Source organism: Balaenoptera borealis, assembly GCF_965194805.1.
Source record: "Balaenoptera borealis genome assembly, chromosome: 21".
Lineage (NCBI taxonomy): Eukaryota > Metazoa > Chordata > Mammalia > Artiodactyla > Balaenopteridae > Balaenoptera > Balaenoptera borealis.
In genome coordinates this window covers 1833197-1858568 of record NC_138880.1, presented here as the reverse complement: position 1 = coordinate 1858568, position 25372 = coordinate 1833197, and the positions used below count along the sequence as shown (strand labels likewise).

The 25372-nt window shown below is 41.6% G+C and overlaps 2 protein-coding genes across 14 annotated transcripts in view; one reads left to right on the top strand and one right to left on the bottom strand.

The window, feature by feature from the left end:
- HOOK3 (hook microtubule tethering protein 3) overlaps window positions 1–4782 on the bottom strand; it is a 120391-nt gene extending 115609 nt beyond the window's left edge. For all 5 annotated transcript variants that reach the window (XR_014239047.1, XR_014239048.1, XM_082374833.1 and 2 more), the window contains exon 1: window positions 4585–4782. Coding sequence is in view for 3 of the 5 variants with exons in the window: in XM_082374833.1 (XP_082230959.1) it covers window positions 4585–4641 (57 nt within the window). In the remaining 2 variants the exon portion in view is untranslated. The remainder of the gene's footprint in view (window positions 1–4584) is intronic.
- RNF170 (ring finger protein 170) overlaps window positions 4782–25372 on the top strand; it is a 30098-nt gene continuing 9507 nt past the window's right edge. Inside the window, exons 1-6 of one of the 9 annotated variants that reach the window (XM_082374890.1) lie at window positions 4999–5138; window positions 8990–9119; window positions 11229–11298; window positions 19729–19804; window positions 21415–21523; window positions 25269–25342. In XM_082374890.1, coding sequence (XP_082231016.1) covers window positions 21454–21523; window positions 25269–25342 — 144 coding nt within the window. In that variant the 5' untranslated portion in view covers window positions 4999–5138; window positions 8990–9119; window positions 11229–11298; window positions 19729–19804; window positions 21415–21453. Of the gene's footprint in view, window positions 5139–8841; window positions 8863–8989; window positions 9120–11228; window positions 11373–19725; window positions 19805–21414; window positions 21524–25268; window positions 25343–25372 lie in introns of those variants that run through there. The other 8 variants (XM_082374891.1, XM_082374887.1, XM_082374885.1 and 5 more) reach the window with 8 other exon arrangements.

Sequence of the window (25372 nt, the reverse complement as noted above, 5' to 3'; positions counted from 1 at the left end):
AAATTCTGAGTTAAAATCTACAGGGTGTTTCAGGACAGCAGTAAAAAAATTTTTTTTTTAATGTACTTATTTATTTATTTTTGGCTGCGTTTGGGTCTTCATTGCTGCACGCAGGGGCTACTCTGTTGCGGTGCGTGGGCTTCTCATTGCGGTGGCTTCTCTTGTTGCGGAGCACGGGCTCTAGGCACGCGGGCTTCAGTAGTTGTAGCATGCTGGCTCCAGAGTGCAGGCTCAGTAGTTGTGGCTCATGGGCTCTACAGCACAGGCTCAGGAGTTGTGGTGCATGGGCTTAGCTGCTCCACGGCATGTGGGAGCTTCCTGGACCAGGGCTCAAACCCGTGTCCCCTGCATTGGCAGGCAGATTCTCAACCACTGCGCCACCAGGGAAGCCCAATAAGTAGAGTAAAATTTAAAGGTAATTGCACCTAACCACATTAGGGCGTGACACGCTGCTGGAAGAGTCATAACCTCTCTTTTAATTCCAAGGAGCTCTATTAACACCATCCAACTTCCACCTCACCTTCCCCCACAAAAGCATGAGAAGGGTAAAGCATGAGATCACCTGGAATTACTATATCTAGAGTAGTGATTCTCAACCAGGGGCAATTTTGCTCCCTATGAGACATTTTTAGTTGTAACAGCTAAGTGGGTGCTATTGGCATCTAGTAGGTAGAGACCAGGATGACAGAGCAGTGCCCAGAACAAAAATGATCCAGCCCAGAATGTCAGTAATGCTAAGGTTAACAAACCTTGCTCTGGAGCAGTGGTTCTCAAAGTGTGGGCCTCAGGCCACTAATAGCGCCACTTGGAAACCTGTTAGAAATGAAGACTATCAGGCCCTAGCTCAGCCCTACTGAATTACAGACTCTGGAACCGGGAATTAGCAATCAGCATTTTAACAAGCCCTCCAATTATGCTGATCAATACTAATGCATAGGAAACATTTCTTAGTGTTAAATTGAATGCAATCAAAACATAGGTGAAGGGCTTCCCTGGTGGCGCAGTGGTTGAGAATCTGCCTGCTAATGCAAGGGACACGGGTTCGAGCCCTGGTTTGGGAAGGTCCCACATGCCGCGGAGCAACTGGGCCCGTGAGCCACAACTACTAAGCCTGCACGTCTGGAGCCTGTGCTCCGCAACAAGAGAGGCCACAATAGTGAGAGGCCCGCGCACCGCGATGAAGAGTGGCCCCCGCTCGCCGCAACTAGAGAAAGCCCTCACAGAAACGAAGACCCAACACAGCCAAAAATAAATAAATTAATTAATTTTAAAAAAACAACAAAAAAAAATAGGTGAAGTTTCTTGTCCAAAGCTACCCACAGTTAGTAGGAAGCAAAGTCAGGATTTGAACCCAGGTGGTCAAATTTCAGAACCTATACTCTTAACTAACATGTCATATTGGTCCTCAGTTAAAAAAAAAAAAAAAAAATTAAAGCTTTAAAAAATATACATGCTTTTGTACATCTGATTCCTTTATTCCTCCATTAGAGGACCTAAGAGTTAGGAAGGACAGAGAGAATGGAATGGGGGAGATACCACCACAAAAATTATACCCTCCCTAATTGTAAACACCAACATGCCATTTTACAGGCTGCTAAATATGAAAATTACAAGGATATGTTAATGTTGCTGGGTTTCCCAGAAGAAATGTACTGAACCTGTGTGGTGATGATTCTTGTTCCACTTAGCTTCTTGCCATTAGTTGGCGGCATTCCAGATTCTTTCTGGTTTTTCAGTCTTTAAAACCTAGGAAAGAGCAATCTTTCCATGTACCATTCAAGAAATTAGGCTTGACAGGTGTAATAGGTAGGGCAGATTTTTTCTAACAGGTAAGAGTGCATTTTGACTCAGAGGGTGGGGAGAGAGTTTAAAAGTGGAAACTTTCCAGCACACCCTGCTGAACTTTCTTGCTCCATAAACTTTGATTCGGAATTTAAGCTTAAACCATTTTCCCTTGGTAGGATGATACTTTGTCTCTTAACAAGCATTCCTCTTTCAACAAAAATGTGGAACGTTTGGTTCTTGGGCTAGTAACCTTTCTGATACAATAGCAATTTATCCAGCATTTGGGGCACTGAGATGTTCCAAAGAAATGAACTCTGCATAGGTGGCCAATAGGCATCCCTCTAAGTGCCTGAGTTGTTATTTTAACCATTTCTGGTGGAAGAACTTCTAATATGTACTATATACCTCTGATCTCAAACTAAATGCTGTATAGTGAAAATAAACTTTTATTTGATATTCAGGATCATAATTATGATCTTCGGTAATTGAATGTGGAGGCTTTTGATGTATACAAGGCTGTCAGCTCAAAGACTGCCCAGGCTGAACCTTCACCTCTCGGGTCTTCTCTGTCACTGACAGCTGCCTGCATTTTGCTGAATGTGGCAGCTACCTTCTCACCTGCTGTGTGCAAAGAAACTGCACAATCAAGTTAGCTAGAACTTTTTGCAAAACAGAGCAAATTATTCTAAACAGGGGTCCTTTCTTCGGAATGTATAGGATACATTTTCCCCCCTTAACTTTTGGTTTTGGAATTGTGTTCGGCATTCATCTGGCCTTCTGCTATGAGGGGAGCTACTAGAGTGAATGCACATTTTCAGCTACCGCAGACACTTTCCACATGAACATTTATTCTGCTTTTTATAATAACAACTAAAAGAGAACAAACCCAGCGTTTAACCTCAACTTTATTTTGAAACATTTCAATGTACAACGTTTTAAAATGTTTCCAAATTTTAGAATTGTATATCTTTGTTTGGACTCTGCCCTCCAGTTTTGTCATTGATAATCTCTTCCCCAGAAATTTTCCTTGATGAGCCTTCCAGTGAAATTTCAAAAAGCCTTTTTTTCTACAAAACCAGATTACTTGACCTCTCTCTATAGCTGATAACCTGGATTATCGCTATTTTCTTAACACTTTACCAGATTTTAAATAGATGTGGCCATGGTGTGCTTCTGTTAGTACCCCTTCAAACTTCTCTCTGTGATTCTTCCTCTGTATTTTTATTAGCATTTCTCACCCAAATAACTGCACTGACCACCACCTTCTGGCAGATGCCCTTCAAACACACCTCTTTGTTTCCGTGACTCGTCTTTCTAGACTTTAAACAACGTAACCCTACTTCAGATTCAGTAAGTTTCCTCATCTTTGCCCTCTTGCCTTTTTTTTCTAGCACTGAAGGAGGTACAGACTCAAAAATGCACATCTTCAGATCCTCAATCTTCTGTTTACAACCTCTGCCAAATCCATTCCTTCCACAGTATCAAAGAATGTGGTAATTCTTTCCTTTATCTCTCCCCTGCCTAGTCAAACTTTGGCCACATTATGCAGCTTATCTTGTTTTTTCTCTTCTCTAAAATGCAGCAGGGGAACCTATTTCCCCACTTAAGTCAGAACCCATTATAGTTGTAAGCTGTAATGTTAACTACATATTATTGCAAACGATTTGAAATGCCAAGAATGCCCTAATACAAAAGTTACTGAATAGATCAAGCTCTATCTATCCTTGTACATCTTCTGTTTCAGAAAACATAATTTGATTTGATTTGACATAAGCCAAATTATGAAAATCTCAGACTATTTTCATTATGTTTGTTACAACCAGCCTAGGACACTGGCCCTCTAAGCATTCCACCCAAATGTCCCCACACAGGGCAGTGATGTCTGTACTCCAGGGATCTAAGCTTATCGCACAAGGCACCGCTAAACTGAATCTGTTTGGCATCTGTGTCTTACCTTGCACATTAATACAAATGCTGTAGTCACCTCCCTAAATAGATTAGTGCTGCATTCTAAAAGTGGTATTTAACGTTTTAGCAATGAGTAAAACGAAAGCTCCCCAAAGAAGCACCAGATTTATCCCGTAGATACACAGGCACAACCCAGGAACTGACACCGCACTTATGAAAACACACAAGCTTGGGTTTTACGTCCAACTGTACAAGAGGCTGCTAAAGGCACGATTGTTGGCATTAGAACGGAACACGTATTTACATGCACATGTGAGAATCTTAGTAAGCATTTGATAATTTAAAATTAGAATGGCATAACGTTGCCCCCCAAATGTCGAGTCCCACTTCTGATGCCCAAACACCTTCCGGACTTATTTTCACCTCGAACACCTTCCCTAGGCATCTCCACGCCGCTCACTTTCTCCTCTCCTATCGCGGAGGCCGGGCTGCGGGTCCTTCTACCCTCCGCCCTCCCGGGAAGCCCTCTCCCCCCGCGCCCCGCGCCGCTCGCCCTCCAGGGCTGTGCCGTCCCGGCGAGCGGGACAACAAAGGCGGCAGCGTCGGGCCGGGGTCTCGAGTGCCCCCCCCACCCGCGGCGGGGCGGGGAGCCGCCTGGTGACAGCGCCGCCCGCACCAGTCCTCGGCCTCCGCCCGGCCCCTCGGGCCCCGCGAGTTTCCCTCGGACCCGGCCGGGCCTCCCGCCGTGGACGCCGCCCGCACCGGCGTCCCGGCCCCCGCCCCGGGCCCCGGATGTGACGGCACCGGCGCCCTCGGCGCCCGCCCGGGGCGCGGGGAGATCCCAGGACGGCGGCCTGGGGGAGGGGGCCTTCGGACCGCGTCGCCACCTACCCAAGTAAGGAGGCTCTCGCACAGCTCCACCCGCTCCAGGGACTCCACGTTGAACATCTTCCCGCCGGGGCTCGCGGCCGCCCGGCCTCGCCAGGAAGCCCGCGGCTCGGCCCGGGGCTGCGTCCGAGGGTCGGCCTGCCCGTCCTCCGCCCGGCCGCCGACTCCGTCCGGCGCTGGCAGCGGCTCCCGCAGCGTCACCGGCGCCCCTCCTCCTCTGGCCCGTCGGGACCGCGCGCCACCGCGCGCGCCCGTCCGCCCCGCCCGCGGACCCGCAGCCCCGCAGCCCCGCCGCGAACCCGGCCCGACCCAAGCCGCAGCCGCCCAGCACTGCGCACGGCCGCGCCCGCCGCCCGCTGCGTGTCGCCCCCGCGCGCTCCCCGCCGGCGGGTCCCCGCCGCGCCCTCACGGAAGCGCGGCAGTGCGCGTGCGCCGTGCCCGCGCGCCCGGCCCGGAGGAGGCAGCCAGTGGTCGCCCGCGAGGGTGGCGGGCAGCCCCGGAAACAATCTGTGCCCTCGGTCACCTGGAGCTGGCGAGGTGTCCTCCGCGGTGCAGAGGTACGCGCGGCCGAGCGCCGGCGGGGCCCCGGCCTGGGCGGGACGGCGGGGCGCCTTCCGCGGGGAGCCGGGCGGCCCCAGGCGCCCGCGCCGTGAGGCCGACGTGGCGGGCTTGGAGCGCCGAGGGCAGCACGCCGCTCCTGCTCGGGCCGCGCGGACCTCGCCGCCCCGGGAGGCGGGGGAGGGTGTGCGGCGCCGGCCAGCCCGGGGAACCGCGACGGTTCCTGGGGCCTGTCCCTTTTTCCGCAGTGGCCAGGGGGACCGGCCTCGAGCTGCCCCCGTTCCGAGGGTGAACCTCTGCAGGGTTACCGATTAATCGTTAGGCGATACAGCATGTGCAGAAAAGTGCACACAGCGGACATGCCTAGAGAGTAATTAGTAATAAAACACGCAGGTAAAAACAAAGAGAACTGCCCATACCGCAGGAGTTCCTCCAGCACCTCGTGTTCCTTTCTGAGCATCGTTCCCTCCCTAGACAGACTTTTATGATGTTCACTTTCTTGCTTTTCCTTATCTCTTTACCACCTACGTATGCATGCCTAAACAACAGTTTTTCGTTGGCTGTTGTTGAGCTTCTATCAGTGGAATCATTGTGTTATTTTATAGCTTTGCATTCACAGTAAGTTTGTGTAGATCCATAGGTAATTTTCAGTGCTGTCTAGTATTCCACTGTATGAATATAACAGTATATCCATGCTACTGTTGATGGGCATTTTGCTGTTCCAGTTTGGGGCTAACTAAGAACAATGCTGTAAGATTCATATCCCTAGAGACTAGTGCCAACTTGTAAGTTTCTTTAGCTATATGCCTTGGAGTCCTGGGATTGTTGAGTTATAGGTTGTTCATCACTTTACCAGATGATGCCACACTTTTATGTGGGGTGCAACAAAGTTAACTTCCCAGGACACACCTTTCTGTGGTTTGCAGTTCCTGGAACCCCCTTTCCCCATTAAGACTAGGTTGTGGGGCTTCCCTGGTGGCACAGTGGTTGAGAATCTGCCTGCCAATGCAGGGGACACGGGTTCGAGCCCTGGTCTGGGAAGATCCCACATGCCACGGAGCAACTGGGCCCGTGAGCCACAATTACTGAGCCTGCGCGTCTGGAGCCTGTGCTCCGCAACAAGAGAGGCCGCGATAGTGAGAGGCCCGCGCACCGCGATGAAGAGTGGTCCCCACTTGCCGCACTAGAGAAAGCCCTCGCACAGAAACGAAGACCCAACACAGCCATAAATAAATAAATAAATAAAATAATTAAAAAAAAAAAAAAAAAAAGACTAGGTTGTGTCATTGAGCTTTCAGAGCTGCCAAGACAGCATTGAGTTTTTCATGATGCTTTTCAGAGTCCCAGTTAACAGATTTTTCACTGTGTGAATGTAGACGATCTTACCAGAAGTCTTCTCAGTGGTCTTTTAAACATTCTTCCCTACACCAAGGGCAGAGAAACCTTTAGAAGTGATAAAATGTACCTCACCTGCCTTTGTTTTCTCTGTCGGTGCCTCTGGACCTTTGTCAAGCCAGAGTTTCTACATTCCAAGCTAGGTTATCACTGTAAGGATCCCTGGCACTTTAAGTGACCATTACCCTTGTTAGGCATGTAAAGTCATCAAGTCAGTCTGACGCCCGTGTAACCTGTCTTTGGATGTGGAGCCTTGTTGGAAGGCCTGTAATGGGTGAGCACCTTCGCGCCAGCTGCTCTGGTTTTTAGGGCTTTGACACAGTTGACCTCAGCCTCCCTTCTCAGGTTTGATGGCTCACCCACAATGCATTTGTGCATGATGTGCAGTGTTTTTGAGATTTCATTCTGTAGCTCCAGTTACCCTCCATGAAGGAAATTATATTAAAAACTTCTTGAATGTGAGTAATTGTCTGCAGAAGCCATGTGGCCATCATGTTTTTACATGAGTTTGGGTAAAAAGACATGGAGTTTCTCCTTTGAAGTTACGGAATTTCCTATATTTCCCTTATTTGTCTGTGTTGTTTTGTTTCGTTTTTCCTGAAAGCTTTGGAAAAGACCAAAGAGAGGTGAGTGGCACTTGTCTTAGCTGTCTCCTTACTCCAGTTAGTTGGAGCATAATTCTCATCTACAGCTGTTTATCAGATTCAAGTAAACAGGGGAGTGTCCTTCGCCACAGTGTGCCAAGTTTATCCAGTTTCCCAGGGAATACATACTTAGAGCTTAGGTCAACGCGAGCTTGAGATGCTACTTACTGTAGCTGTAAGGAAGGCATGGCCACGTCTTATCATGGTTCTGCAGATTCCTTGAGGGTTGTTAATAATAGTAATCAAAATATTATAGCTTCCGTTAATTGAGAGCCTGTATGATGTACCAAGCAATATGTAAGTGCTCTACCTTTGTTATCTCATGAACTCCACAAAACTAGGGTGGTTTTGGGTTTTTTTTTGCCAAAAAAGTGGTTGCTCGATATAGTTCAAGTTAATTTTATGTATTTTACACATGAGGAAGCTGAGACCCAGATTTTGCACAAGTGCACAGTTGTCTGACTGCAAAGCTTATGCTTCTTCAATATATTAAGCTACTCAGTAAGACTTAGCCAGCTAAGCAATAACAAAGCCAGTGCTGGAAATCACTCCCGCTTCTCTCAATTATCAATTTTTCTATCAATTATCAACACCGTTTCCAAGATCTATGGTGTTTTGTTTCTGTAAATCTCAAATAGTTAACAACAGAGTACTAGTAACTTGTTTTCATTTGATAGGACCCTATGAAATAGATTAGATGCCATGTTTTTGGGTTTTTTAAATTTATTTATTATTTATTTTTGGCTGTGTTGGGTCTTCGTTTCTGCGCGAGGGCTTTCTCTAGTTGCGGCGAGCAGGGGCCACTCTTCATCGCGGTGCGCGGGCCTCTCACTGTCGCGGCCTCTCTTGTTGCGGGGCAGAGGCTCCAGACGCGCAGGCTCAGTAGTTGTGGCTCACGGGCCCAGTTGCTCCGCAGCATGTGGGATCTTCCCAGACCAGGGCTCGAACCCGTGTCCCCTGCATTGGCAGGCAGATTCTCAACCACTGCGCCACCAGGGAAGCCCAGATGCCATGTTTTATAAATTAAATAACCTGGCTTTGGGGTTTCAAGCGAGCAGCATTTAGCGCAAGGCCCCTGCAACATGTAAAATCCCCTGCGCGCTGCCCCGCGGGGTGAGAGGTAGCCAGCGCGGGCGCCTCCCACTGCCGGTCGCTGAGGTCTTCAGAGGGCACCGTCCGGAAACTGGGAGGGTCTAGGGTGCTCCGTGAGAATGGGACTGGGGAGAGACGTCTTAAATCTTTGAGCACTGAAGCCTAATTTTCATCTCTGAAGGGAGGAAGCAGGCACTGGCTTCTGTTTTTATTGCTAACGTAATACGTTCTTGAAAAGAATTCAGACTATAGAACTGTATCCTGGGAAAGGTGAGGATCCGGCTCTCCCAGGCCTGCTCCCCACTTGTAACCATTTTAACCTTTGGTTATTTAGCTTTCCTGCCTTTATTTTTTTTCAATTCCAGAAAGCTCTGAATCAGAGAAATGTAGTGGTGGAAGGAACTTAAGAAATCTTCAAATCCAGCTTTCACATTTTGCAGAAAATGAGGGGTCCTAAGAGATTAAGCGGGGTCCCAGTTGTGGTAGCAGAATTGGAGCTAAACTCCGGGGCCTGCGTGCCATGCAGCGGGGCTTGGGCTCACGCTGAGAGCCTGTGCCCTTGGTCCAAATCAGCAGCACTGATTTGTTCCAGGTGAGCAGAGGTTGGAGGACTGAAGTTCAGGTTGACATTGGAATTCATTTTCAAGATTGGGGTATAAGGTCAACTCCTCAAGTAGAAAACTTTATTTCTTTTTATTGTTTATCCCCTGTAATCTTAGATTGGCTTCTTTCCAAACTGAGGTGGTGGTATAATACCTCATTTTTGAGCCAGCAGCGCCTACAGTTCCTTTTTGGACTCCTGTGATAAGAAAAACTACTGGCGGAAGTTAACTACTGAAGCTCCGACAGGTTGGTCAGACACCATTAGTATTTATCCATGTGAGGGCTGGGACTTCCACGTGGTAGGGAAGTGCAGCTGACCTTTCTGTTCCTCTCTGAAACTTACCAGCAGTCTCCTCCCTTCCTACCCTCTCTCAGCCCAAGCACCTCCTTCAGTGACACTAGAATCTGTGGCAATAAAAAGTAACTCTTCATTTCAACAACATTGGGAACTTTTGCTATAAAATGATGCAAATAACATTACATGGTCCTGCAATACTTAAAGTATCCTGGATCTCTGAGCTCTTGGAAATGTGAATGAAGCAGCATCTGAAGGGTGTAATTTGTAGAAGTATGTCTTTATACAGTAGAATATATATATATATATATATATATATATATATATATATAATTTTGATTATTTTATTTTTTTATTGAACTATAGTTGATTTACAATATTGTGTTTCAGGTGTACAGCAAAGTGATTCAGTGATATAAGAATATATATATATATAAAATGTATAGAGTAGAATTTAGTCACTTGATCACTGATTACACTTGGAAGGACATAGAAACAAATGTAACCCATTAAAAAAAGAAATAGTACAGAGTAGTGAACTCCCTAAAAGGACATGGAAACAAATGTAACCCATTAAAAAAAGAAATAGTACAAAGTAGCGAACTCCCTAAATGTACAGCATAGGAGAAAATCCTCCCAACTTGATTCAGTAATTGGAGGCTGGGACTCTCCACACAGGGTAACATTTTGCTTATCTCTGAGCAGATGCAAGTGGTTCTCACTGACAGGACTTCTGACAGCCACAGCATCTTCAATTTAAAAAAAGGAAACCTGACAACATAAAAATCTAGATTGACTACATGGCCCACCCCAAGATTACTTGAGGCTTTTTTCTTCAGTTTCATTTGGCAGTTCATTTGACTCTTCTTTTGAATAAAATACTGAGGTTAGAGCTCCTCTGAGTTCCTGGTGTGTGCTTTCACGAAGGATACTTGAAACCTGTCATTAGAAAGTTCCTGATACATCAGGCCATTACCATGTGTAAAGCTGATGAAAGCCACCTTTGATCTGTTTGTTTGCTTAAGTTCCTTCCATGAGAGGTAATTTTCTTACTAGCAGCCAGTTCAGGTTCTTTTCAAAGGTGTTAGACTTTCACACTCAAAGTTTCCTTTTAACAGAAACTCACCTGATTAATGATGATATTGACTAAAACTGTTTTCAGTGCAGGACATTACATACATACAGGTTAATTATGATTAGTCATGTATATTTAATTGAATTTTATTGCCTTTATTTCCCTTTAGGTGTCTTGTAAGATTTTCAGTAACTTTAGTGTTTGCCATCTGAAAAAAGTAGGAATAACCTGTGATATTTGGACTCTGATGTGGTTGGGCCATCTCCCCTCATACCTATAGAAATTGGGTATTACCGTTTTCCTCTAGTTTAGTGTATGGGAGGGAGAGTTTCATATCCTCCCTTTTCTCTTCGTAAGGAAATGCAGCCTCAGAGTGATTCCATATTCCAGGCAGTTCCCAGAATTCTGAACCATAAGCTGAGCTTAGTCCCAAGTGAGGCTAATCGTTTTCCAAGCAACAGAATTTTCATTAATTCAAGTAGTCTCAGTATAGCTATAAATGTTCTATAGCCTCCATGTCTATTACTTTTCAAATTACTAACACCATAAGTAAAGTAAGTCACTCCTATTTAAACATATATTTATTAGGTCCTTCTGTGTACAGGGCACTGTGCCAGGTAATACAGGAATATTTACAGAAGAAGACAATATATTTCCTTCCGTATCCGTACATGGTACATTCCATGACGCACATTCAGTGCCATGAGGGAGAAGAGGGATGTGATCTATGTGGAGAATTTATTTGGTATTCAGGAATAAGAAAAGAGCAATTGGGCATGAGAAATGTCTTTTTTTCTTTAATGATTTTAAAGAACTCATTAATGGGGCATTCCCCACTGGAGATGTACTTAATGCAACCTACCTCAAGTGGGTGCTACAAAAAAGTACATATATCAGAAGTCAGCTACATTTATATCATTTTTATTAATATATTTCATTTTCACTGTGTCGTTTATAATTTTCATCTTATCTCTTTTTCTTTTAGACCTGGAATGGCCAAATATCAAGGTGAAGTTCACAGTTTGAAACTGGATGATGATTCAGTCATAGAAGGAGTAAGTGACCAAGTACTTGTGGCAGTTGTGGTCAGTTTCGCTTTGATTGCTACCCTGGTATATGCACTTTTCAGGTGAGACTAAAGGACAAAAGAATTTAAATAATACGTATTTCCAAGGGCCACTGACTTTCTGACTGCTTCTAGTAATGTTTAATACTTAATATTAAAAGCAAATAATAAAGCTGATTCACTTTGTTATAAAGCAGAAACTAACCAAAAAAAAAAAAAAAAAGCAAGTAATAGAGTTCAGTGATTGTATATATTTACTAAGGTATTTTATTTTCCACTAGGCTCTAAATGCTACCGTGTATTTTTCTCGTCATCAACTGTCTAGTCAGAAAAAAATTTAGATTTATCATCCATATTTTGAATAAAATGTTAATATTTTCTGTTGGAGTATCACAGTTTTAAAATGTAATTTTCATTATTGAATTCATCAACTTGTAGGTGATATAATAGGTGCAAATATATTTTCAGTGTTTAAGTGAAAAAAACTGGGACAAAAAAATCTTGGACAGTATGGAGGGATTAAGATTAGAATTAAAATTGCTGTTATATAGGATTAAGTGAATTAATAAATGTGAAACACTTAGAACATAGCGTTGTTGAGAGGATTAAATGAGTTAAAATATTTTTTAAAAATTACTGTTATAGTATCAGGAATACTATTTAAAGGTCTTAGATGTCTATGTACCAATAAACAGACAGGGTAATAAACTAGAAATTTAAGTATTAACACATGGAGATAAATAAAATTTTGTATATATCGTTGAAAACAGAAATGAAAAAAGTATAAAGTAGAAAAGAGATTACAGTAATTCCAAAAACTACAGATCTATTAGTTTCTTATAAAAATTATAGAAAGGATTATTAAATAGAATATGAGCATTCTCTTTTACCTTTGCATGGTTAGTTTCTTATTAGGGTGACATTATCTTGATTTCAGTAGAGTATTTTACACGGTACCTGGTGATGCCCTTGTGGACATAGTGGGGAAATGATGACCAGATGATAGCAGGTTTAAGTGAGTTTATAACTGGTTGACAGATCATTCCCAGGAGTGCTGACTAATGTTTTAGTGTAAGCCAAAAAAGAAGGACACTGAATTGTTGCAGGGCTCTGCTTCTGAGCCTGTTCTTCTCATTTCTGTTAGCAACTGGGATGAAGAAGACAAAAGAAGCATGTTTATTAAATTGTCAGTTGGGATGGATAGCTAATGTACTGGTACCACAGAATCAAGATTTAAAAATGGGTCATCCCAAAAAATAAATAAATAAAAAGTTGTGGGACAATCAAAAAAAAAAAAAAAAGGGTCATCCCATACATCTATGGTCAGCTGGTTTTTGACAATGGTGCCAAGACCTTACAGTGGGGAAAGATTTCAACAAGTGATGTTGGGACAACTGGATAGCCACATGCAAAAGAATAAAGTTGGACCCATACCACATCATATGCAAAAATTAACTCAAAATGGATCAAAGATTTAAATGTAAGAGCAAAATTATAAAACTCTTATAAGAAAACATAGGAGTAAATCATGAAGATTCTTAGATATGATGCCAAAAGCATGATCAACAAAAGAAAGAATAGATAAATTGGAATTCATCAAAAGTAACAACTTTTTTTGCTTCAAAGAACTTCATCAAGACAGTGAACAGTCATTTCACTGAATGGGAGAAAACATTTCAAGTCATATATCTGATCAGGCCCTTATATCTGAATATGTAGAGAACTCAAAACTCAATAATAAAAAGATGAGTAACCCAATTAATAAATGGGCAAAGGACCAGAATAGACATTCCTCCAGAGATATACAAATGGCCCGTAAGTATGTGAATAGACGCCTGACATTCTTAGTCATTCAGGGAAATGCAAATCAAAACCACAGTGAGATACAGCTTCATACCCACTGGGATGGCTAGGTCCAAAAAGTCAAATAATAACAATTGTTGAGGATATGGAGAAATTGGAACCCTCATACACTACTGATAGGGGAGTTAAAATGGTGCAGCCACTTTGGAAAACTATCGGTTCCTCAAATGAGTAAACATAGTGTTACCATATATCCTAGCAATTTTATTCCTAAGTATATATACCCATGAGAAATGAAAGCATATCTCCACATAAGAACTTGTACAGGAATGTTTACAGCAGGATTATTCATAATAGCCAAAAGGTGGAAACAGATGAATGGATCCATCAATAGATGAATGGGTAAACAAAAGGTGGTATATCCATGCAATGGAATATTTTTCAGCTTTAAAAAGGAATGATATACTGATGCACACATGCTACCTTGTGGAGGAAACTTGAAAACATTGTGCTAAGTGAAATAAGCCAGACACAAAAGGCCATATATTTGAGTCTGTTCTTATGTCCACAGTCGGAAAATCCATAGAGATAGAAAGTAGATTAGTGGTTGTGTAGGACTGGAGTTGGAGATGGGGGTATGGGGGCAATAACTAAAGGGTACAGGGTTCTTTTTGAGGTGATGAAAATGTTCTAAAATTGACGGTGGTGATTAATTACACCTCAATAAAGCTGTTTTAAAAATGGGTCATGACTAGGCAAATACCAAAAAATAAATCTGCTCTTTACCTATTGAGAATGGGATGCAGATATGAATTTATTGTCATTTGAAAGTATCCATGATAAATTGTTGAGTGAGAATTAAGTGAAAGGCACATGACAAAACCATAGGTCAAGTAGCCCATTTTGTTTAAAAAAAGTATTTTTATAAAATTAATTTTATTTAAAAATATTTTTCTTTTCCTTTATTTGTTTTTCTAATTTCTCTACTATGGATAATTATTACTTGTAAATAAAATATTTTTCCTCACAGACTGTAGTGATGTGAAGCCCAAAATAAAAGTTTCTATTAATAAGGGAATTGTATGTTGTAGATGCCAAAAACTTAACAGCATTAAGGTGTATTAATCAGAATAATCAGACAAAGGTCACATATAGATTATATTCAGTTTGGGTCAAGAATTTTAAATTGGAAAACATTCAGGGGAGGTTATCAAAATGGGTAAAGCTATAGAAACAAATCATATAAAAAATGCCTGAAAGAACTGGGGATATCTAGCTTAGGGGAAAAGACTGTAGGATGCAAAAGCTTTAAATACGATGAGAGCTTGTTTTGTTGAAGAAGAATTAGGTTAATTCTGTGTAGCTTCATGGGGAGAACTAGGGTGTAAAGGAAAAAACCTACAGATTTTTCCTTCTTATGTAGTGAAGGACCCAGTTCTTCCCTACCATTTCTCTCCTGTGTCTCCTTTATATTGACACAGAACTCTTCACTTCTGGTCACCAAGTGTGTGTGGGCTTTTCCCCTCCAGGCAATTCTCCATGACACCAGCTTGGTGTCCCACAATTTAACTCAATTCCGATACTGTCTGCCTGGGGATGGTGTCAGCTCCACAGGTTAAGGGCTCGGTCCCACAAGCCTGCTCCCCACCACACTTCATATGCCAACGGCAAGTAGTAGGTCCCCAAGTCACCCCCAGCTTCTGTATGATTTCTGTCCCCAGGTTATCCACAACAAATCGGAGGTTCTCGTGACCCCCTCCTCAGGTTTGATTAATTTGCTAGAGCAGGTCACAGAACTCAGGGAAGCAGTTAGGTTTACCAGTTTATTAAAGGGTGTGATAAAGGATACAGATGCACAGCCAGATGAAGAGATGCGTAGGGTGAGGTCCGGGGGGTCCTGAGTGCAGGAGCCTCTGTCCCTGTGGAGTTGGGGTGCGTCACCTTCCTGGTGTGGACGTGTTCACCCACCTGAAGCTGTCGGGACTGCACTACTGGGATCTCATGGAGGCTCCCTCACGTAGGCGTGATCAGTTGTTAACTCTGTTTCTGGCCCCTCCTCTCTCTGGAGAATGGGGGCAGGGGTGGAGGATGCTGAACGTTCCAAGCTTCTAATCAGGACTTTGTCCCTCCGGTGAGCAGCCCTCATCCAGGAGCCCACCCAGCGTCGCCTCATTAGAGCAAAAGACACTCCTGTCACCCAGGAATTTACAAGGGCTGCAGGAACCCTGTGTGAGGGGCCAGGTCAAAGACCAAATATTAGAATAAAAGGTACTCCTAGTGCTCTTATCACTTAGGAATTTGCAAGTGTTTCTGGAGCTCTGTGCCAGGAGCCAGGGGCAGAGACCAATATATATTAATATATATTTTCTATTATCTCATACAGGGCCAATAGGTGGAGATAAATGATGAGATTTTGGCTTAACCTAAGACATAACTTTTCAAATAATATAAGGTGCTCCCCATTACGTGGATGTTGTCTTGAATCTGTCGTATGATTGGGTGGGAGGTCAGTTTAAGTTGCTGTCCAGCTGTTCAGATTCAAATTCAATTGGCAGTTGTCATCCTGCTACTTTAGCTGAAGTATTCAATTAATGAGTTAGGGGAGGGGTAGCATGCATACTAGAAGATTCAAACAAAGGAAGCTTTTGTCTCTTTTCTGTAACTTCTTTGATGTTTGTAGTCATTATAATTCATCCTTTGTTTGTATTGTGGTAACATATCCATAACATAAAAGTTATCACTTTATGTGTACAATTCATTGGCATTAAGTACATTCACAATGTTGTGTAACCATCACCACTGTTTATTTCCAGAACTTTCTCATCATCCGAAACAGAAACTCTACCAGTTAAATAATAACTCCCTATTTCTCCTCCCCCTGCTCCTGGTAACCTTTATGCCACCTTCTGCCTCGAGAAATTAGGCTATTCTAGGTACCTCATAAGGTGGAATTAGTGTTTGTCCATTTGTGTCTGACTTATTTCATTCAGCGTAATGCATGCAAGGTTCATCCATGCTGTATCATCTACCAGAATTTCATTCCTTTTTATGGCTGAATAATATTCCATTGCATGTATATACCACATTTTGTTTATTCATCTGTTGATGGATATTTAGGTTGTTCCCACCTTTTGGCTGTTTTAAATGGTGCTCTGTGAACGTTGGGGTACAAGAATCTGTTTGAGTCCTTGCTTTCAACTGGAATTGCATGATCATGTGGTAGTTCTGTGTGTAACTTTTTGAGGAACCTTCAGTCTGTTTTTCACAGCAGCTGCCCCATTTTACATTCCCACCAGCAATGCACAATGGTTCTAATTTCTCTACATCCTGGCCAACAGTTGCTACTTTGTGTTTTTTTGATAGTCATCCTAGTGGGTGTGAAGGGGTATCTCACTGTGGTTTTGATTTGCATTTCACTGATGACTAATGATGTTGAACATCATTTCATGTGCTTATTGGCCATCTGTATGACTTCTTTAGAGAAATGTCTATTCAAGTCCTTAGTGCATATTCGAATTAGGTTGTTTGCTTTTTTGTGTTTGAGTTATGAGTTATTTCTATATTCTGTCTTAATCACCTATCAAATATATGATTTATAAATATTTCATTCTGTTGGTTGTCTTTTTATACTCTTGATAGTGTCCTTTGATGCACAGAATTTTTTAATTTTGATGAAGTCCAACTTACCTATTTTTTCATTTGTTGCCTGTGTTTTTGTGTCATGGTTAAGAAATCATTGCCAAATCCAAGGTCACAGAGATTTCCCCCTATGTTTTTTTCTAAGATTTTTATAGTTGTAGCTCTTAAGTTTAGGCCTTCAATCCATTTTAATTTTTGTATATGGTATGAGGTAAGGGTCCAACTTCATTATATTTGCATAAGGATATCCAGTTTTTCCCACACCATTTGTTGAAAAGACTGTCCTTACTCCACGGAAGGGTCTTGGCATCCTTGTCAAAAACCAATCAACCATATATGTGAAAGTTTATTTCTGGTCTCTGTGGTCTATTCCATTGGTTTATACGTTTGTCCTTATTACCAGTACCACATTGTTTTTACTATAGCTTTGTGGCAAGTTTTGAAATCAGGAAGTGTCTTACAACTTTGTTCTTCTCTTTCAAGATTATTTTGGCTACTTGGAGTCCCTTGAGATACTATATAAATTTTAGGATGGGTTTTTCTATTTCTGCAAAGAATGCTGTTGGGATTTTGATAGGGTTTGCACTGAATCTGAAGATAGATCACTTTGGATAGTATTGACATCTTAACAATGTTGTCTTCCAGTCTATCAACATGGGATGTCTTTCCATTTATTTGTGTCTTCTTTAATATCTTTCAGCAATGTTTTGTAGTTATAATTAATTTCTTTTTAAATCTTTTCTATTTGGTCTTCCTTCTTAAGCCATTAATAATAGCTGCCATGTGTTGACATACCAGAAGCCAGTCAGAAGGGTCTGGTAGGCAGGTTAACCTATGAACCACATGCTTGCATATTTGTAAACTTTGATTCAGACTTCCTTTCTTGACCCACGCTTTGGGTATCATTGCTTTCCTCATATCAGAGGTTCCTGGCTCTTTTCCAGGGCTACATATAACTCAACTGGTTTGACAGTTTTGGTTTCTCTTTTCAGAGAACTTAGAAGGACCATAAATCGTTGATAAATACACTAACAACACATGTACTTCTGTTTCATAGCAGAGCCACTGTTTTCCTTGGCATCTCACTTTAGACCTGCTTAGTGTCAAATACCATCATTTTCTCATAGCTAAGGTGATCATACTGTTAAAGAACAAAAAGTAAACCAAGTAAATTTGAAGATCTAATTGGCTTTACTAAACTATTCATGAATCAGGCAGCATCCCATCCAGCAAGTAGAGAGATACTTGCGGGAGTTGTATGAAATGGAAGGTTTTTATAGGCAGAAGGAGGGTGGGGCAAGGAAGTTATTAGCAAAAGAAAAGTTAGGATTATTTCAGGCCAAGACTTCTTCTTCTGGGGGAAGGAAATGGCAGGGGTCTTATCATGCAGACTACCTCCTTGGTACTGACCAGGAAACCCCAGATTGACCAATTCAGATCCCGTTCCTGGGGAAGGTGGGAGCTGCAGTTGGGCCAGGTGTGAAGTCTAGGTTTGGTGTCATAGGCTTTAGCACAGGTGATGCCATTTGAGGCCTGAGGTTTTTCTCTATAACAGTATGTTCCTGATCTTCTAATCTAGCTTTCAATCTATCTTGATTAGATTTCTAGATTTTTGGTTCTGTACTCAAAGTTGCCAGTCACAATTACCTACCTGAGCTACAGGCCATGTTTAGCATCTTGGGCTGTTTGTTCTTGTTCTTTGGCTATATTTTGACTTTTCTAATATTCTACTATCAGATTTAAGAATTTTATATCTTCTCTTTTATGGAAAGAGACCAAAAGAAAGACCTTTCAGTCACATGGTTTACATCGATCCTCTGAAAACCATGACTGTTTTTTTCCAATGAAAAGGGAATGGTTTTTCATTGTCAAAGAGCTGAGAATTTCCAGTTAGCTGGGTGTTTGCTGGTGTGTAAATGGGCTGGTTCCTGGGCTGTTCCTTGATAGATTGTTTTTCCCATAGAGTAGCTTTCTTTCACTGATTCATTTATTCAATCATAAGAACGTAACGTTTTAAAATAAATAATCCACCAAAATTTAAGGTGTTTAAACAGGATTCAAGTAGTTTCATTACATTTATGTTGAGCTTCTGATTAGATATTTGACTTTAAATTGTTTTCGTGTCATCTCCGAACTAATGGTTATATTTTTTCAGCTTTCTTTTCTAAAGTTTAAATTTTTTACTAAAAATTAAATAACCCTGGGATGGATTTCTTTAATTTTCCTTATCCCATTAGAATATTGATTTAGAGTTCTTATTGCTGTGCTATATTGGTTCAGCTAGAGAATAAAGGCTCTTCTATAGATTAACACCGACACTGAGTAGACTTCAGATATTGCTGTTAAAGAGATTTAGGTTTAGAAAAAACTTCTATAGCCAAATGAAACTAAACTGATTCCGATGTAAATCTTCACCCCTGACCCTACCAACCTAACCACTGCTTCTGGTTTTCAGTCCTCACTTCACTCATCCTATCCTTTTATATGGACCTCTAACTTCCTGCCTTTGATTCTTCATTTTAATTGTTAATGTTAAGATATTAGTGGTATCATAGGTTTGGGCTTTTCTACATTATACATTTTAGGTTTTGTTTTTCTCTGTCCCTCTCCCCTCATAGGTGAAAAGTTGGGAGAAATACCTAATTAGATATAGAAAAGTGTTCAAATACATAATAATACAAGAAACCTTACAAGAGAAATAAACGTGTTATATTATATGTAAGTCTGAAATTACATTCAGTCCCCAAGGTACTAGGCCTCTGGATTTCATCATTTGCCAGTTAAACCTGAAATGAGCCGATAATCCGTGATCTCAGAATAGCCTGGAATGTTCAGTCCTACAGTTGGAGTACAGTTGTAGGCCATCATTTACATTTCTTATGTTGCCAGTAGTCTAGGTCAAAAATTAGACCCATAAGGAAAATGGATTCATCTAACAATATTTTATATTAAAACCGTATTATATTTTATTCAGCAGAAATGCACATCAAAACATTCACCCAGAAAACCAAGAGCTAGTACGGGTGCTTCGGGAACAACTTCAAACAGAACAGGTACTGTTGTGACATAAATCTGTGCATTTGTATGAGGAGTAGATGTTATCACTCCCCTTGCATAAGAAATTGTGATGATACATCAATAAATTCCTTTTTGGAAGCGTGTGCTTCTTTCCTGCTTGGAGTTACCTTTTATTATTCTATTGATTGTACGTTTTCAGATTAAGCAAATCACTAGTCTTAATCTAATTAAGATATTTTCATGAATTTAGTTTTAACTTGCTTTAAAAGACAACAGTGTTCCTATTATTTACTTGTGAGGAAATAATTACTGTCTAATTGGCTTTAATGAAATGTAGTGGAAAAACTACTCTTTCTAAAATATATTCCCGGGCTTCCCTGGTGGCGCAGTGGTTAGGAATCCGCCTGCCAATGCAGGGGACACGGGTTTGAGCCCCGGTCCAGGAGGATCCCACATGCCGCGGAGCAACTAAGCCCGTGTGCCACAACTACTGAAGCCCGCGCGCCTAGAGCCCGTACTCCGCATCAAGAGAAGCCACCGCAATGAGAAGCCCATGCACCGCAACGAAGAGTAGCCCCCGCTCGCCACAACTAGAGAAAGCCCACGCACAGCAACGAAGACCCAATGCAGCCAAAAATAAAAAAATAAAATAAATAAATTTTAAAAAATAAATAAATAAAATATATTCCCCTAAGACCGTCAAAGAAATGACTATAAGGGATGGCTTTTTTTCCTTTTCTTTTTCTTCAGTGATCAAAGTTGTTAAAACTAGTTGGGCAAAGAAGAAAACTTTTCTCCTCTGCCTCTTCTTTGCTTTTAACCATATGGATTCCCTAAGAACCAGAAATGTAATATATTTTATGAAAGCTGGATTAAGTAGGATATTGTATACCTTCATGCTGAGATACCTAATATCAAAAAAAAAAATTAAAAATTGACTGTCTACCCACCAGTCAAATATTAATTCCAAAGAGGGTTTTTATGATTTATCCATTCACCACATATTTATTGAACATCTACCATATGCCAGACATTGTTTTGGGCATTGAGAATTCATTTGTGAACTAAACAGACAAGAATTCTTGCTTCATAGAACTTAAATTCACTGATGCAAAAATAGTTTAAGCATATTAGTGGTACTGTGTTCCGGGGCTCTTGTTATCAATAATTCATGCTGGCCTGGTGTTTTATAATTTACAAAGTGATTTCATACACTATCTCATTTAATCTTCAAACATGTAACGACTATCAGGAATGTATGAATGAAACAGATGTTAAAAATAGAAGAAAGCTAACACCTGGGGAGTAGTTTGACATTTCTTGTTGTTCAGCTAATGAATGCATTAGCTCAGCCTGTGTTACCTGGAATAACTTACTCTTTCTAATAGAGTAACTCCTGAGTTAATCGGCTTTTTATCTTTATCTTTAGACTGTGTTCAGGAAGGAAGGTAGAGACCATGCAGTTTAGGCAGAACAACACCGGAGCCTCATAAGTTTATCAAACTTGTAAGACCTTAACTAGTGCACATCTAAAATTTGAGGATTACACAGTCCTGACTGTATTGTTAAGTATACTTTAGCATGAAGATGAATTTTGAAAAGCCTGTGTGTGTCGTGTCTCAATACGCACGTGTTTTCTCACCAGGATGCACCTGCTGCTGCCCGACAGCAGTTCTACACTGACATGTACTGTCCGATCTGTTTACATCAAGCTTCCCTCCCTGTTGAAACAAACTGTGGACATCTCTTTTGTGGTAAGCAAACAATGCTGTTCTTGGTAAAAGTGACTATTTAGACCAAGACCCGTGTGTGTGCACGAGCTGCATTCCTGATTTTCTCTCTGTCACGTTTTGTATTTTGTGAGTGGGGCAGATTGCTTCTGAGATCCTGCTCTTGTTGTCAGCCATTTTTATTTAGTGTCCGTAGGTTCAAAGATTAAAAAGACTATTCAACCCCCCAATAAACAGAAATGTGTTTCTTTGAATAGTGAGTCAAGGATATCTGTACCATGAGGGAGTCACTGAATTCCTCATTTTCATCGCTTTTTGGTGGTTTCATTTATTACTCCTCCTTCCCAAGGCAGGAAGGTTCTTCTCCCAAGGACCTTGCCCAAGACCTTCCTTTGCTCTGCCACCTTTTTTTCACTCTGAGTCGGTGCAGAAGTTCTTACCTCTCTTCCTCCGGGACTTCCAGAGGCTTGGGAACCCTAGAACACGTAGAGGGACGACAAGGGACGTTGATGTCGCACTAACTTAGTGTCAGGAAGGGGTGCTGTCCACCCCTGGGCGTCTCCTGACCTTCCAGGAAGAGTCACAGAGAGTGATGGGACATACCGCATAGCCATTGCTGGCTGTGGTCACGTGAGATTGGCAGGAGTCGGTTATTATGGGCCTGCTGTGTGCTGGACCCAACATACTCCATCTCATCCCAGCTCACATTTGAGGGACCCTGAGGCTCAGCAATGCTAAGAAATTCTACAAAGGGCAGCCCAGGTGCAGACGGACAGAGCTAGGTTTTAAACCCAGGCCTGACTTCACAGCCTGTGCGCAGTTCTGTTGGGTTGGCCAAAAAGTTCATTCGGGTTTTCCCGTACGATGTTACCAAAAACCCAAACGAACTTTTTGGCCAACCCAATACTACGTGATCGGTGGTTTATACAACTACTCTCTCCTTAAAATTTATCTCATCATTAGACCTATTTTTTATTGGTAGTATTTCTTTCCGTTTGAACAGCTATATGCAAGATAGGGTGCTAATTGCTCCCAAACTGTACTGATTTAACATGCAGCGTACAGTGATTTGTACTTTGCTTTCTCCCCTTTGTATCTTTTGCCTAAGAGTCAGAATTCCGAGGTATACAGTGTTACTGTTCATGCTGCTGGGGGTGAAATAAAGTATCTGGAATCCATTCCATGCGATGCAGGGTTTTCTATACCTTGTGCCCATTTAGTCAGTACTGACCAATCCCGTCATTGCCTCATCCATTAATTTCAACCTCTTCCCTCAGGTTTTTGTCTAAGTCATTAACAAATTACAAAACACTATTTCAGCGTCTATCCTTAATTATCTGTTGGAAGTGCTAGTGAGCAGCCAAGTAACGAAAGATCAGGTGTTGGGGTAGGGGATTAAATGGCCATCAGAGAAAGCAGATGCTCCCCCTCAAACCCCTGGCTGACGTTCCTTATCGATTGTGGACTCTCTCTGGGTCTGGCTGTGCCTCGGCCATCCCCCAGCGCAGCACCCCAGGCAGGGGCTGGGAATCCGTGAGGTCTGGCAGGCTGGGCGAAGTCTATTTGCCAACAGCCCAGGCTTCAGTGATGCACTCCATGGATAACCCGGTCAGTTGAGAGATGGCTGTACCGTGCTCTTGGTTTTACCTCTGGGCCTGGGGTAATTGGGTAGATTCCTTCCGATATCCTGCTCTTCTCGTTGGGACACTTTTATTTACTGTCTGCAGCTTCGAAGGTTAAAAAAAAAAAACAAAAACTAGTTACTCAGCTTCTCAATAAATAGAAATGTGTTTCTTTGAACAGTAGTTCAAGGATACTGATACCATGTATATGAAGAGCATTTCAGCTTAGCTCCCTGTGTGGAACTACAGTTCTATTCCTTTACAGCAAGTCAAGAATAACAGCAGCAACAGACTTCACCTAACTTGCATTTGTAACCCACATTATTTTATTTAATTCCCTGGCAGCCTTATGAGGTCTTATTCTCATTTTACAAATAGACAGATCTAGAGAGATTGTGCCCCGGATTCAAGTCATTGAGTCACCTCTCCCGCCATCCTAGTTAAGGGAAAGCATCAAGCACATCACAGCAGATGTGTATGAACTGAAGTGTTTGATTTGCTGGACCATAGTTTTCCAGTGCAGGCAAGTGGCTGCTACATAATACTGCAAACGAAGGACACCTGTACTCCAATCTGTGGAAAAGAGTTATGGAATTAAATAAATTAACATATATCAAAACACATTGGACTTTTGGGTGAAAAGGTAGTAGATAAATCTAAGGCATCATTACAGATGGTAATAATACTAACATATTTATGATCGGTTTTGCTTTCATATGGTTTCTGTATGAAATTAGACTGCTCAAAGTATTTAGTAAATATTATCTAATTAACACAGCACCCTGAGAGCAGGAAAAGATATCAGATACAGATGGTTTAGCTTTTTAAACTTGTCTTAAATCATCAAACCAGTTTTTCCCCACAGTCACTAACGGTCAGGTCAGGCAGCCTTGGCTTCAGCCAGTGGCCTGCTCACCAGTGTCCCCGTGTACCATTATTTCTGCCTCTGGGATTTGTTCCTGCCATTGCAAAACCCAGAGTGTCCTCCCTCCTGTCTTCTGCCTATCGAATCTTACCACCCCTACAAAGTTGGGTTCAAATGCTGTACACCTTTTGTACTGAAATTTAATATTACACATTTCAAGATGTAACTACCTTCTGAGTCATTTAAGTATGTTACCTTGGTCTCCTCAATTTGATTGAAGGAGCCAGGAAGCAGTTAGTTCAGATTCACAGTGGAACCTGGATGATCCGAGAAATGGGGGCCTGCAGAGAAGAAAATGAATTGGCTCCTTAAACATCAGCCAGTATTTAAAAATACTCCCTCTTCATTTGTTACTGGTCTGAACTTTAGTGCCTATACACTTCGTGCACCTACCACCACTTTTTAAGGTCTGTAAATCCTCTCTCTGGGCCGTGTTTACCTGTTTCACTGCTCATCAACGCCTTCAAGAAGAAAAATCAAATCCATCCAGTACAAAAGTTGATTCAGTTACTTAACTGGATTATGAACTTTGTTAGGGCAGGAAGCGTGAAATCTTTGTATCCTTTGGCTCCTTTGCACATACTACCTAATTACTATTATTGACACTTAAGTGACTTGGTTTTCTAAACTTTTAAAAAAATGGAAGTTGTGTTTCTGTAACATATATATCAAATTTGGAACAGAAAATTTATAGTGTGATTTATTGGTTGTCATATGTACAGTAATGTTCAATTACTGTTATTTATTCACATAGGAAATGCCGTATTTTCTTTTTTTTTTTAGATTCGAATCGCCTTTATTTATTTATTTATTTTTTCCACACACACACACACACACACACACACACACACTGTATTTTATTTTTACAAGAGATAAATCGACTGACACCAAGCATTGTACATGGATGACCACAACAAAAGCAACAATGATTGCAATTACGAAAGGAAATGCCGTATTTTCTATTAAGCCTCATAGCATTGAAGCAGTTAATGCATGCTTGCTTTTGATTGTAAAAATGCTTGTATCTTAACTGGTAGTTTAAATTAAAATATTTTTCAGTGGCTGGGAATTGTTATTAGATTTGAATTTGCCTTAAGAGTTGGTTGGATAAAGTAAAAAACATTTTAAAATAGGTGATGCTGTTAAAATATTTCAAATATATGAAACTTTCCCAGGATATATGGACTTAAAAACATCAATATTAATGTTTTCTTCCCATTAGGTACCTGCATTGTGGCGTACTGGCGATACGGGTCATGGCTTGGGGCAATCAGTTGTCCAATCTGTAGACAAACGGTAATGTTTGTGCCCAGAAAACATCATTTA